Below are 15,677 nucleotides of genomic sequence, written 5' to 3'. Positions count from 1 at the left end.
TCTCATCTTTTTTATTATTGAATCGTCACATGCAGATTTTCTCCTCTATGATTGAAGATCCCCAAGTCCCAATCCATATTCAAGTGGTAAGGGATTTGATGGACCCTATAGATTCAATAAACGGTAAGTTCTCGAATGAATGTCGAATTTTCTTTTTTTGTGATGAATTGTCACATGCGGATTTTCTCGACTATATTTAATAAGAATAAATAGTAGGTTCTTGAATGAAAGTTTTTTCTCCTTTTTTTCTTTGATGAATTTTAACATGTGTATTTTCTCCACTGTGTTCGAAACTCCCGAGTCCCACTCCAAATTCAAATGGTGTGGAATTTGATTGACCTTATAGATGTTACCTATAATGAGATGACGCCTTACTTACATAAGAAAAATGTATACAAGAGATGATCCAATTATATATATATATATATATATATTATTTAGGAGTTTTTATCAACAACTTGAAATTTTCATTAAGGTTTTTGTTGCGATAACAATAACTATTCACATGGAGAAAATATAGTATGAGCAATTAGTATTTATTATTATTTATTATTTTGTCCAAAATTATTATTTTTATAGAATTATTGCATTTTTATTTATTAAGAATCCAAAAGTTGTTTATTTTAATATTTAACTGTTTCATAAATAATTTTCTCACAATAATGAGATACTACATAAATATATTGAAATACTGATGTTTGATATTTTGAATTGATGATTATTTTAATTTATTGGATATTGTATAGTTTTGGAAAATTTTATTTTGCGTTATATATCATATCCAAGAGACCAAGATTTGATACACGTATGGAAGTTAAAAATATATACAATTCCAATATACACTATCCATTAAATATTGAATAGAAACATGTATTATTTCTTATGATTTTATTTTTTATAAAATAAAATAATCATATATATATATATATATCCAACTGCAAGATATAAAATATTACGAGTAGGTCTTATTTTCCTAAACTAATTTCTTAAATTTGTTTCTTCTTTTTTCAATTTAAATAGACACTTTCCAATTGTTTTACTTTTCTAAAATAATATTGTAGATTATGTGATCCCAACCTGAACCAAACAAAGTCGTGGAGGGGTAATCAACCTATATTAAACTTTTTTTTGTCACTTTTGCGGAATAAAGGTAATACTCTCCAACACAAACTAAATTATAACAATGTAATCTGATTACTATCAATATAAATATCATAACACAATCATTTTAATTGAGAAAATTAGAAACATTTCCCGTGCAACAGTGTGGGTTTTCATTTAGTATTCCAGTCGAATTCTCACGCCGTCATATCATCACAAATAAGAAACGGAGCTCTCTCACTTTGTCACGTCATCACTTAAAGGAAATTTTTTATCATTAATTATACAATAGAATATATATTAGTTGTATATAGCCCAATAAAATATATACTACGTACATTAGCTGCGATTCATGAAATTTTTTATATTGTAGCAATTGAATTGTTCATATATATTGTAGCAAAATATAAAGTTGGAAACCAATATTAATGAGTATTTATAATATTTATAGAGTTGCCCTTTGCATTATGGGAAAATATATTCTTATAATATTAACCACAAACAAATTCCCATTTATATAATAATATTGTTTGTTTATACAATCAAATATATTTATATTGTTGTTTATATAATATTGTTTGTTTATTTATTTTTACTAATCTAACATTAAATATTCATAATATTTTATTATCTAATAGATATAGTAGAATATATAGATTATATTTTCTTCATTTTAGAATATATATATATATATATATGTATTTGCAGTATATATATTATATATTGAGATTTGGGCTACTATTACCAATTATATATATGCCGTATATATCGTATAGTGGAACTTAGACGATTATCTCCTAAGATAAAATTTTCATTATATTGGAACTTTTATATTCGATGGAAAATTTCCATATTAATTTGTATGACGTTTGCTTTATATATATTGTGCATGTTTATTCGATATACTACCATCAGTATCTTACATCAATTTGGTCAATTTGCAATACTTCACCAACATTTTCACTAGGTTTTGCCAGGATTTTCCAAAATCCATAACCGTCAAATTCATTTTTTTTTATAAAAGTAATTTTTTTAGGATGTTATTTGGATGTTAGTTTATTTGGTGCATTTATTGCATGAAAATTTCTCTTTTAATCTATACCTTAATAAATTATGATGTGGTACAACAGTTTATCATATATTAAAATAATTAGGACCGAAAAAAGTATCAAAATTATCAAATTTGATATGATTTTCCTTGATAAAAAAGTATATTTTACGTGTTTGACGAAGTATATTATTTTATTAATCAAAATTAAATTTTTACTAATTTATTGTTTCTAATGAAATTAGGATTCATTGATGCATGTAACGTGAAAGTGTAAGCAAGTCTCAAATTGATCTATTTCGGGCCTTACTTTTAGTAGAAGCTTATACACAATTAATAATTATAAGATAATTACACTCTCATCGAAGTATCGCTCAAGTAAAGATATCGTTTTTGCTTAGTCGATATGAATGATTTATGTAAATTGTTGATATCCTTAACATAATTCATTCGGTTTTGACTAAATTATATTTATGCATACATGTAGAATTATTTAGATTAGTTGCAACAAAAAATTTTTCAATTGCACCTGCACAACACGGGAAAACTGCCAATCACAGATATGGATTATATATGTCAGATCTGTTTATAATCTGTCTCTAATCTCATATTAGATACGGATTATAGATAGATTCACATTCGTTCGAATAACAGGCATTGCAAACTAGTATCAGTCTATAATCTCGGCTATATTTGTTGAGACGAACACATCCATCTATATTCCGTCTCTAGGAACATATTACAGACTGAAAGAGAACCGTCTATAATTTTGTATGACGATCAAGGAGTCCGTCTGAACTTCCGTCTTCACAGACATAGACGGATTAGGGACGGGTACCTTCCGTCTCAAAGACCCTCCTTAATTTGTCTAAATTTTTTTAAAAAAAAATTCGTTAATTTTTTTTTTTTGGTTTTTCCCTGAGAAAGCGCCATCCTTGGCATATGCAGAACACGAGTTACAGATCTCAGCAAAGTATATATTGCAACGGCAACGCAACAAGAACAAAAAAGTTGCATAGATCTCAGCAAATACAACAACAAACGTCAGAAAATCTACACATTTGCTGTGGCATTCCCCAATTCACATGTAACTTGCTGTATACAACAACAAAACATCAACAAATCTACACACTTTCTTTTGGTTGAAACAAATCTACACACTTACTGAGGCATTCCCCAGTTTTCAAGTAATTTCCTTTGTCCCTTTGCACAGATTCTCCTCTGCAAGTTTTTCTACACCAAGAAGCCTGCAACTAATAGCAGAGCGGTTGTGAGAAGAGCGAGAGAGAAGCAGAGGAAAAGGTCCTTCGTCGGGGTAACAAGTGTCTACAGAGGATGAGGATGACAAGCTCATGTACAGAGGAGGTGCTTCTCGTCGTGGGGCAGCAGGTGATGCACGGAGGATGAGCAGGAGGAGAGGGCCGAGATGGAGGTTGAAGGATGGGAGTGAGGATGGCTGAAGTCACCGCGGTTGCTCTCTGATGTTGAAACCATAAAATGAACTTGTGCGGAAGAGGTGATTAGAGAGAGAGAGAGAGAAGATATACTGCTAGAAACAAATGAGGTGGTTGAGATATTAATCGAGTGAATAATAGGGCACGAAAATGGAGGGATTTTCAAAACACAAAAGTGGCGCGAGTGATGATGGGGTTTGTAATGGGATTTTGGGGTTTCGCGGGTGTTCAGTTTTTCAGTTTGAGATGGATTAGAGGCGGACCGTTTCCATCTCAAGTTACAAACGGACCATAACCCGTTTGAAATGCTGTCTCAAATTACATACGCAAAAGAAGCTCGTCTGAAATTCCGTCTGCCAATGTTAGAGACGTAAATAACTCCGTTTATACCATCCGTCCATTAATTTTAAGACAGAATGCTCGGTCTCTAAATTAGACAAGAATGGTGCGTTTGGTTTCAGAATTAAAGTAACTTTGATTTTGATTGTGGAAAAGAACAAATGATTGTGTAGTGTATTGAGTTAAAGTTAAAGTTAAAATTTTTGTGATTTTAACTGTGAAACCAAATGGAGCAGAAGCTTTTCGTCTCAAAATTCATCTATAATATTTACAGATGGACTATTCGTCTCGAAATCCGTCCCCAAACGTATCATTCGTAAACCGTCTATATTTCTGTCTCAGTTATAGATGGATTCAAATTCATCTATAATTTTTCGTCTCAAATCGACTATTTTCTAATAGTGCAATACACGGGTCATCAACTAGTTTGTTATGATAGTTATTGAACAGCTATAAATACGATAAGGAATTTTTATATGAGTTATTTTTCAAATATTATAGCTAGTGACAACTTTTTTTTTTCAAAATTTAAATATTTAGTAGCCAAAAGTTCAGGGCCTGTTTGGTTTCTCAATTGTATTTTAGAATCACAATTCTAACTTAATTCTACCCACTACAAAACAAAATAACTCATACAAAGTCAAAGAGTGGATCCCATTTTTATCACTTTTTCCCACAACAAAACAACATAACTCATACAAAGTCAAAGGGTGGACCCCATTTATACCACTCAAAATCAAAATCAAAATCTGATTTTAAAATCCTACTATGAAACGAAACACCACCTCAGATTTTTCTTTCTTTACACTTAATTATACGTAGACTCTTTTTATGGCAATGCTTGATTACATAGCAGAAAATTTTTCGCACTTCTACTTATACCATTTTATACAGATTTATATCATATATATATATATGCAATGGAAAGTTTATCATTATAAATGTATTACACACACATATATAAATATATATAATATATGGCATGGTTCTAATAAGATTGTTGAAACGTTGCTATACAAATAATAATTTAGTATGAAGCCGTAGTTATTATTATTTTTTGTGTGTACATCCTGGTATTTGAAAGTATAATATTAGATTCCAACTAATTCAGTTCCAACTTGATCGGTTCACTTGGTGATGAAATTATTTTAATCCAATTGAATTTATATTTGAATTCCATGCTGAATGCGTTCCAAAAAAGGTTCCAAAAATACTCAGGTTCTCTTTTAATTTTTTTAAAACTATATTTTTTTTATTCATGGTCTTCAAATCTTACCTAGATAATATTGACCATCACTCTACTTTTTCATTTATCGATGTACAATTAACTCGGTCTTTTTATTTTATTTATATAATTACATTGATAAAATGAAAAAGAATATAGTTAAAACTTAACAGAAATTTTCTGCTATCATATAAAAAAACATATAAATGAAATGGCACTGTTTATTCCTTTCGAGTGTAACAAGTGTATCGAATAATTTATACATACAGGGTTAATCGCTTTGAACTTTTGATTAAATATTTTTCTCAATGCATCTCAAGTAGGCTTTTTGCTCAAAGGTGGTGATGGTGTTGGTGGTGGTGTTCTCCAGGGCCAGCCGGAGCTCCTCCCCCGCCTTCAACGGTGGGGCCTGAACCCTCGGAGCTCTCAGCAATATCCAAATCCCTAGTATGGCTTCCTTTGCCAACCTTCTCAGCCTTCTTGACCTCTTCATCGAAGTGGACATCATCCTCGATCGATAGAACGAGCGCTTCAGTCCCATGCGGTCCTTTCACAATTTCCTCCTTGACCTTCCAGTGCTCGTCGAAGTGTATGACCTCGGTCTCTTGGCAAGTCTTCTTCTTCCGCTTCTTGAGGAAGCAGAACAAGGCTGCCGCGAGGAACGCACAGAACAGGAGGCCCCCACACGAGATCACTACGATGATTATGATCGTGTGGTGGTGGGGGTGGTCTGGTGCCGGCGGTGGTGGCAATGGGTGCGGAGGTGGGTGGACATGTGGCGGTGGTGGAGCAAATGGGTGGGGGTGGGGATGGGGTTGGGGTGGGGGAGGGAGGAAGTGGGGTGGGGGAGGGAGGAAGTGGGGTGGTGGGGGAGCCATGGGATGGGGGACTGGTGGCGGTGGAGGGAGGACATCAGGAGGAGGAGGGGGTGGGTGAGTGGCGGCCGGTGGTGGTGGTGGTTGGAAGTATGGGAAGTTGAAGGTGATGCCTTGAGGAGACGACATATTAAATTTCTTAAGTTCGATTAGTGTTTTCGTTTATGTTTGATGTGTGAAGAATGTGGGAGTCCAAGTGTCTATTTATATTGTTCGTCATTGAAATGAAATATCTATTTTTGTGTATTTCTTGTAGAAATGGTTCAATTTCCTCTCTAGTCATAGAATGACTTAGCTGCCATTCTAAGATTGGGTAGTAAGTTGTTTGCATTGGAAAACACTTCTCTCTTATTGGTTTCCGTAGTGTGTATATGTATATATTTTCTCTTCTTAATTTGGATCCAAATTGCCCCACGGAAATTGGGAATTGAAGGATATAAATATATATGCTTGCCCTTCACAACACACAAGCGCTTCATAGGTAAGACAAGGATGTTTGCTTACTTGGCTGCTCATAGTTTGCTGAATTTCCTGTTCTCACTATACGTAATGCTTGGCACGCGAACTATAAATGCAAAGTTCGTAACATTTCTTCTCGTTCCAAATATGGGACAGAGAGAACAATGGCAATATGGATCGATTCATGTGATTCAACAGTTTATTCATTTAAATATGATGTCAAGTTTGAGTCTTGTGTGAGTGAAGAGAATTCATGATTGAAGAGTTTTATTTTTTAGCAGTGGCTAATCAGGCATTAATCTGGAGAATTTTATCATTTGCAATTTTGAATATCAGGTGATCCAGATTGAAGAGAAGGATATTGAGGGACACAAGAAATTCCATCCGTAACAAGTATTAATTTATATGGTAAATTAAAATTGGTAAATTAAAAAGGTCCAGAGATGGGATCAAAAAATTTAGAAGATTCATCCTTGAAATGAATATAGATATTCTCGTTTGTAAACCGACAAAAAGTTCACGTTTCTATCCCGTTATACATCCTTGTTATGCGAATGAGACGCAGGAATAGTATTAACAGTTTTTTCTTTCGGTTAGTTTTATTATAATCACTTCTCACTTAAAACTTAAAAGTAATCAATGATAAAGTAATTTGCCGAAAAAAATAATCAATGGTAAAGTACAAAATTAATATTTTACCCTTTGTTTGAATAAGAGCACACGGAAGATTAGAGTAAATGATTATCATAACTATGGTGTATTTTGTGACCAAAACCGTTTGTTTGTTTATTTATTTATTTTTTAATTATAAAGGAGGCCCAAGACCTATAGTTAATAAAAGAGAAATTCTAAATAACTAATAAAGTAGTACGGATAGTCCCACAATGTATCGAACCTACGACCTCTAGATCAACATGTAAGGGCACAATAACGACATCAGTTTGTTTTATTATTGTAATTTGCTAAATAAACATACAATTTCAAAAAAAGATCATTTCCCTTAAATAAAGTCTTAGGTTCGAGTATTCTAAGTGGAGGAAATCCACGCTCAGAGAGTTAGGGTGTGTTTATTTTTCAAATCAAATAATTACTTTACCCAATTTAATTCTATTTTTTTTCCTAAATTCAACTCTATAATCATTACTTTTTTATTTTTTCTCTCATTTAATAATAATTTTTCGCTCATACTTTTTCCAAACTTTTTATAATAAATTTCAAAAAAACTTTTACACACATATATATACATATATATTCTCACCTATTCATATATTTATCAACACTTACAATAATTATTTTTTGTATGTTTTATTCCCAAAAATAAAATTGAGTTGAGTTGAATCCCAGTTCAAAAACCAAACACGAGCTAACTTTTACTCATTAGTAGGCCGACTCAAATCAATTCTAGATTAATCGATCCACTAACAGGCTTTCGGTTACAAGGTAGTGGGCACCGAAGAAAAAAGCAGGGTTATTGACTTAGTATAAAAAATTAAATGCTAAATAAAAAGGACGTTAATAATTCTACTGCAGAGAGTCAAACCGAGACCTATAAAAAAATTGAATCTATAATCTTTTGATTTTCTAAAAAATAACGTGTATTATTACATTATATTTTCTTTCTCTAAACCTTTCTTTTGTTTTTTTTTTAATTTTGATTTACCAAAAAGGAAAAACATTTGGATAATAATCTTTGACGGATATATGTATGATTGCCCTTCACATCACACAAGTGCTTCATAGGTAAGACAAGGATGTTTGCTGACTTGGTTTCTCATAATTGGCACACGAATTATATCCGTAACATTTCTTCTCGTTCCATGAAAGCCTATTTTACTTTATCACCAAATCAAGCTAATTATGTCTCTCTCTTTTTTTCGGTGTGAACTCTAATATCCGGAAACTCAATTGGGTTCAAACTAATACAGTCGAGCTGGGTTGACCCACTAAGGGATAAAACTCTCTCGATGTAAATTTTTTGCATTCACAAGGACTCGAACCTGAGACTTTACTTAAGCGGAACAAAGTCGAACCATTTGAACCAATTCACGTGGGCAGCTAATTACTCATCTAATTCTAGTTTTAAGACCAATAGTACTTTCTTCTTATTTTTGGCATTAGAAATATTCTTATTTTTTGGTGAATAGTTATGTTGCGCAAGCCTAGTGTCTGAGACTGATTCTCGATTAAATATACTTGATTGTCACCGCGAGATGCTTTTAATGAATTTTGAACCCTTATTACAAGTAAAGTCCTTCCACTTAAAATTAGCGAGTCACTTAAGAGCTATTATGTTGCAATCATGATTTTCTAATTAGAAATATAAAAAATTCAAATTAAGATTAATTTGGAGAAATGTTGGCTTTTATACCGTACAAAAAATTAATTAGTAAGTATTTTGAAAAATCTAAATCATTTAATATCGGTCGAAATTTCATAATTTTGCACATAGATAGTTTTATCACTAGTTTCACTTATAATCTGCTTTGGTTATTATAAAACTACTTTGATAAACCAAAAAATTGAAGAAATTTTTTTCGACTCGCCACATCGCGAGGATGTGCACCCTAGTAAGTATATGGTAAATGGAAAGATTTTATTAATATGTATTGATACAAGTAGTTCGGTAACTTTTTCACTTAGGTAAGATTTCAAATTCGATCTTCTAAATGGGATGAATCCACAATTGGGAGAGTTTTAGCCCTTTGGGAGGTGACCGGACTCAAACTTAAATTAGTTGATGATGGCGGTAAGGAGAGAAGAGAGGACCAAGCCCCCAAAACAACGAACGAACGACCCAAAGAACCTTAGGAATCCACCTAAGTTATCCGAAGTCAGAAAAGAACAACTCAAAGAATGAGTTACTCTAGAATATAAATTGATTACTTCAAAGATGACTTGCCCATATCCTTACACGATCATCCTATTTATAGAACAAGGACACAAGGACTTTTTAGCTTTCCAAGACAACCCATTAACTCTAATTCTATCTTCTCGGATTTTTCTGGACACAACTCACGAAAATGACAAATAACTTTTTCTAGACAATTCCAAATTACGAACAGTTTAATTCATTAGAAATTAGACTTCTAGGGCTTTCCAATGACATCTTATTTGACCCTATTTAGTGCAGAAACGACTCAGAAAACTAAGCACGAAATGACTCTTCGGTTTCAGTCCAACAGCCTTTAATTATATTCTAGAACCATCAAATGGTCTTCTCGTTTTCTCCATCATTCTCCTCCGGTTGGAAGAGACTTGTCTCCAAGTCCTCCCTTGTGAGTTCTTTGATGATGGCCTCCCTCAAAGAACATTGAGGAATACACAACTTATTGGACTTGAAAAGATAGCCATCATGTACGAGAAAGTCCTTCCAAGGGCCTTTGGAACATTCACGCCATGTCTTGGAGAAATCAACATCCTCCTCATAAAGCTCCTTGATGATCTCGAACCCCAACACTGTTACTTGCATAGATGAAAGCAATCCACACCTCCGACTCAAAGCATCAGCGACTTGGTTTTGAGTGTCGCTCTTATGCTTGATCACGAACGTGTAGGCTTGTAGGAACTCCACCCACTTGGCATGGCGATTGTTGAGCTTATGCTGGCCATTAATGTACTTCAACGCCTCATGGTCCGAGAAGAGCACAAATTCCTTCGAAATAAAATAATGCCTCCAATTGGCCAAAGCTCGAACAATGGTATAAAATTCCTTGTCGTACGTCGAATAATTCCTCCTCGGTCCATTCAACTTCTCACTAAAGAAAGCAAGTGGTTTGCCTTCTTGAGATAAACGGCTCCAATTCCCACATTCGAAGCATCGCAACATACCTCGAAGACTTTCTCAAAGTCAGGCAAGGCAAGAAGTGGTGCCTCCGTCATCTTCTTCTTTATTAGCTCGAAACTCTTTTGAGCCGCCTCGTCCCACTTGAATACACCTCCTTTCAAGCACTCCGTGATAGGAGCGACAAGAGTGCTAAACCCCACAATGAACCTCCGATAGAAAGAAGCTAGCCCATGGAAACTCCGGACCTCTTGGAGAGATCTTGGAGTCGGCCAATTTACGATCGCCTCCACTTTACTTGGATCCATGAGAATGCCTTCTTGAGAGACAATATAACCCAAGAGTGACACTATTTGTGAGGAAGTGACACTTCTTGAGGTTGGCATATAGGCGTTGCTCTCGAAGCACCTTAAAGAGCTCTTGAAGATGCTCCAAGTGCTCCTCCACGCTGGTACTATAGATCAAAATATCGTCAAAGTAGACGACCAATAACTTGCCGATGAAAGCTTTCAACACATGGTTCATGAGGCGCATGAAAGTACTCGGGGCACTAGAGAGGCCAAATGGCATAACTAGCTACTCGTAGAGACCATATCTCGTCTTGAATGCCGTTTTCCACTCGTCTCGGGACGCATTCGAATTTGATGATATTCGCTCCTAAGGTCGATTTTGGAAAAGACCGAAGCTCCATGAAGTTGATCAAGCAAATCATCAAGTCGCGGGATTGGAAAGCGATACTTGATGGTGATCTTATTCACAGCCCAACTATCAATGCACATCCTCCAAGATCCATCCTTCTTTGGCACGAGAAGAGCGGGAACCGCACAAGCGCTCAAACTTTCCCGAATCAACCCCTTATGCAAAAGTTCGTCGACTTGACATTGAAGCTCCTCATGTTCCTTTGGACTCATTCGATACGCTGCCTTACTTGGTATAGCAGCCTCGGGCACCAAACCAATATGATGCTGCATATCCCGCATGGGAGGAAGTCCCGACGGAATCTCATCGGGCACCACATCCCGAAATTCTTCAAGCAAAGACTTCACTACGGGTGGAATATCCCCTCGTTCTTCATTCTCCTCCAAGAGCACGAGTGCATAAGCCTTCGAAGAACGATCCATGACTTGGAGAAATTGGGATTTGGAGAGATAAAAGCTCCCTTCTCCCATGACGGTGTTAGACTTGTCATCCATTCTACAAGGTGCTAGAATAATCTTGACACCTTCCTTGACAAAGGAGTAGGTGTTCTTAAAGCCATCATAAATCACCCTTCGATCATATAACCACGGCCGTCCAAGAAGTAAATGACACGCATCCATGGGAACCACATCGCACATAATCTCATCCTTATAATGCGTGCCAATAGAGAATTGTACCAAGTAACGTTTATTGACATGAACGTCGTTACCTTTCTTGAGCCAAGAGAGCTTGTATGGATCCGGATGAGGCTCCACCTTGAGGTGCAACTTTTCCACCATGGTAGTGGAAATGACATTCTCACAACTCCCACTATCGATAATGACCGTGCACACTTTACCATGGGAAGTGCATCGGGTGTGGAAGATGTTATGTGGCAACCACTTATCGTCCTCAACATGTGCGGACTTCAAGATGCGTTGAACGACGAGAGTCTTCCCTTGATCACCATAAGTGACCTTTTCTTGCTCAACCTCATTCTCCTCGTCGTCGTAAGTGTCGTACACCGGCTCATCATTAGCTTCCTCCACTAAGGAAATAATCTTCCGATTCGGGTACTCGGAAGCGATGTGACCAAATCCTCGACACTTAAAGCATTGTTTTGAAATCGTGCTTGAAGTGTTGCGAGAAGTGCCACCTTGTGCGGGTTTAGCCTTGGAAGAAGAAGCCTTACTAGTCGATGATGACTTCGGAGTCGGAGCACTCCCCCGGTTAGAGACCCCGTCTCTTCCCAAGATCTTATGAGTACTCTTCTCCTTAGATTGCTTCTCCACACGAATGGCCAGCTTGCAAACATCTCGAAAGTCCAATAAGGTTGCAATTGGACCACGTTACGAATCTCGGATCGAAGACCGCCAAGGTACCGAGCAATGGTTTGTTCCTCGGGCTCTACGATATCGCACTTCATCATGAGATGCTCAAACTCCGCGGTGTATTTCTCTACGGTCAACTCCTCTTGCTTGAAGTTGTAGAGCCGAGAGAAAATATCTTGCTTGTAGCTTGCGGGAAGAAACTTCTTCTTGAGCTCCCGTTTCATCTTTTCCCACGTCACAATCCTCCGTTTTCCTTCACGTTCTCGACGCCTCTTCAAGTTCTCCCACCAAACTGAAGCATGTTTTTCCAATTTGATGGCGACTAACTTCACCTTCTTTTCTTCGGAAATGTTCTTGAAGTCGAAGACTCGTTCAACGATAGCCAACCAATCAATGAAATCTTCTGGGTGCATTTGACCTTCAAAGTCGGGAATGTCGACTTTGACGCCATAATCCTCAAAACGATTCCTCCAGCCAAGTCGAGGAGAAGCTCTTTCAGTGGACAAATCGGAATCTTCGCCATGGAAAGGGTTAACCTCCCCAACCTTGCCAACATCCAAACCATGACGTGTCTTGTCACGATTTCTAGCTTAGAGATGCTCAAGTGCTGTTGGAGTTGTTGCACTTGCCTCTTCAGCTCATCCATCTCGACATCACGAAGGTCACGCTCCGTGGGAGCCACGTTGACGTCAGGTACTCTACGTCGACGGTTCGCCATGGAAAGAACCGTGGCTTTGATACCAATCTGATGGCGGTAAGGAGAGAAGAGAGGACTAAGTCCCCAAAACAACGAGCGAACGACCCGAAGAACCTTAGGAATTCACCTAAGTTATTCGAAGTCAGAAAAGAACAACTCAAAGAATGAGTTACTCTAGAATATAAATTGATTACTTCAAAGATGACTTGCCCATATCCTTACACGATCATCCTATTTATAGAACAAGGACACAAGGACTTTTTAGCTTTCCAAGACACCCCATTAACTCTAATTCTATCTTCTCGGATTTTTCTGGACACAACTCACGAAAATGACAAATAACTTTTTCTAGACAATTCCAAATTACGAACAGTTTGATTCATTGGAAACTAGACTTCTAGGGCTTTCCAATGACATCTTATTTGACCCTATTTAGAAACGACTTAGAAAACTAAGCACGAAATGACTATTCGGTTTCAGTCCAACAACATTTAATTATATTCTAGAACCATCATATGGTCTTCTCGTTTTCTCCATCATTATCCCCCGGTTGGAAGAGACTTGTCTCCAAGTCCTCCCTCGTGAGCTTCTTTAATGATGGCCTCCCTCAAAGAACATTGAGGAATACACAACTTATTGGACTTGAAAAGATAGCCATCATGTACGAGAAAGTCCTTCCAAGGGCCTTTGGAACATTCACGCCATGTCTTGGAGAAATCAACATCCTCCTCACAAAGCTCCTTGATGATCTCGAACCCCAACACTTTTACTTGCATAGATGAAAGCAATCCACACCTCCGACTCAAAGCATCAGCGACTTGGTTTTGAGTGCCGCTCTTATGCTTGATCACGAACGTGTAGGCTTGTAGGAACTCCACCCACTTGGCATGGCGATTGTTGAGCTTATGCTGGCCATTAATGTACTTCAACGCCTCATGGTCCGAGAAGAGCACAAATTCCTTCGAAATAAAATAATGCCTCCAATTGGCCAAAGCTCGAACAATGGTATAAAATTCCTTGTCGTACGTCGAATAATTCCTCCTCGGTCCATTCAACTTCTCACTAAAGAAAGCAAGTGGTTTGCCTTGTTGAGATAAAACAGCTCCAATTCCCACATTCGAAGCATCGCAACATACCTCGAAGACTTTCTCAAAGTCAGGCAAGGCAAGAAGTGGTGCCTCCGTCATCTTCTTCTTTATTAGCTCGAAACTCTCTTGAGCCGCCTCGTCCCACTTGAATACACCTCCTTTCAAGCACTCCGTGATAGGAGCGACAAGAGTGCTAAACCCCACAATGAACCTCCGATAGAAAGAAGCTAGCCCATGGAAACTCCGGACCTCTTGGAGAGATCTTGGAGTCGGCCAATTTACGATCGCCTCCACTTTACTTGGATCCATGAGAATGCCTTCTTGAGAGACAATATAACCCAAGAGTGACACTATTTGTGAGGAAGTGACACTTCTTGAGGTTGGCATATAGGCGTTGCTCTCGAAGCACCTTAAAGAGCTCTTGAAGATGCTCCAAGTGCTCCACCACGCTGGTACTATAGATCAAAATATCGTCAAAGTAGACGACCAATAACTTGCCGATGAAAGCTTTCAACACATGGTTCATGAGGCGCATGAAAGTACTCGGGGCACTAGAGAGGCCAAATGGCATAACTAGCTACTCGTAGAGACCATATCTCGTCTTGAATGTCGTTTTCCACTCGTCTCCGGGACGCATTCGAATTTGATGATATTCGCTCCTAAGGTCGATTTTGGAAAAGACCGAAGCTCCATGAAGTTGATCAAGCAAATCATCAAGTCGCGGTATTGGAAAGCGATACTTGATGGTGATCTTATTCATAGCTCGACTATCAATGCACATCCTTCAAGATCCATCCTTCTTTGGCACGAGAAGAGCGGGAACCGCACAAGGGCTCAAACTTTCCCGAATCAACCCCTTATGCAAAAGTTCGTCGACTTGGTGTTGAAGCTCCTCATGTTCCTTTGGACTCATTCGATACGCTGCCTTACTTGGGATAGCTGCCCCGGGCACCAAATCAATATGATGTTGCATATCCCGCATGGGAGGAAGTCCCGACGGAATCTCATCGGGCACCACATCCCGAAATTCTTCAAGCAAAGACTTCACTACGGGTGGAATATCCCCTCGTTCTTCATTCTCCTCCAAGAGCACTAGTGCATAAGCCTTCGAAGAACGATCCATGACTTGGAGAAATTGGGATTTGGAGAGATAAAAGCTCCCTTCTCTCATGACGACCATAGACTTGTCATCCATTCTACAAGGTGCTAGAATAATCTTGACACCTTCCTTGACAAAGGAGTAGGTGTTCTTAAAGCCATCATAAATCACCCTTCGATCATATAACCACGGCCATCCAAGAAGTAAATGACACGCATCCATGGGAACCACATCGCACATAATCTCATCCTTATAATGCGTGCCAATAGAGAATTGCACCAAGTAACGTTTATTGACATGAACGTCGTTACCTTTCTTGAGCCAAGAGAGCTTGTATGGATCCGGATGAGGCTCCACCTTGAGGTGCGACTTTTCCACCATGGTAGTGGAAATGACATTCTCACAACTCCCACTATCGATAATGACCGTGCACACTTTACCATGGGAAGTGCATCGGTTGTGGAAGATGTTATGTGGCAACCACTTATCGTCCTCAACATGT

The 15,677-nt window shown here is 37.5% G+C and overlaps 1 protein-coding gene and 1 pseudogene across 1 annotated transcript; both read right to left on the bottom strand.

The window, feature by feature from the left end:
* Window positions 1-5,370: 5,370 nt before the first annotated feature.
* Window positions 5,371-6,211, bottom strand: LOC116189509 (homeobox protein Hox-A3-like). Its single transcript, XM_031519194.1, has one exon. The coding sequence runs from the start codon at window positions 6,169-6,171 to the stop codon at window positions 5,500-5,502; it is 672 nt and encodes a 223-aa protein (XP_031375054.1). The 5' UTR covers window positions 6,172-6,211; the 3' UTR covers window positions 5,371-5,499.
* Window positions 6,212-9,706: 3,495 nt separating this feature from the next.
* On the bottom strand, window positions 9,707-13,009 carry LOC116188748 (annotated as a pseudogene).
* Window positions 13,010-15,677: the final 2,668 nt, after the last annotated feature.

This window comes from Punica granatum, chromosome 8, assembly GCF_007655135.1.
Source record: "Punica granatum isolate Tunisia-2019 chromosome 8, ASM765513v2, whole genome shotgun sequence".
In the NCBI taxonomy this organism is placed as follows: domain Eukaryota; kingdom Viridiplantae; phylum Streptophyta; class Magnoliopsida; order Myrtales; family Lythraceae; genus Punica; species Punica granatum.
The sequence above is the reverse complement of the archived record's forward strand: the minus strand, read 5'-3'. Positions and strand labels throughout refer to the sequence as shown.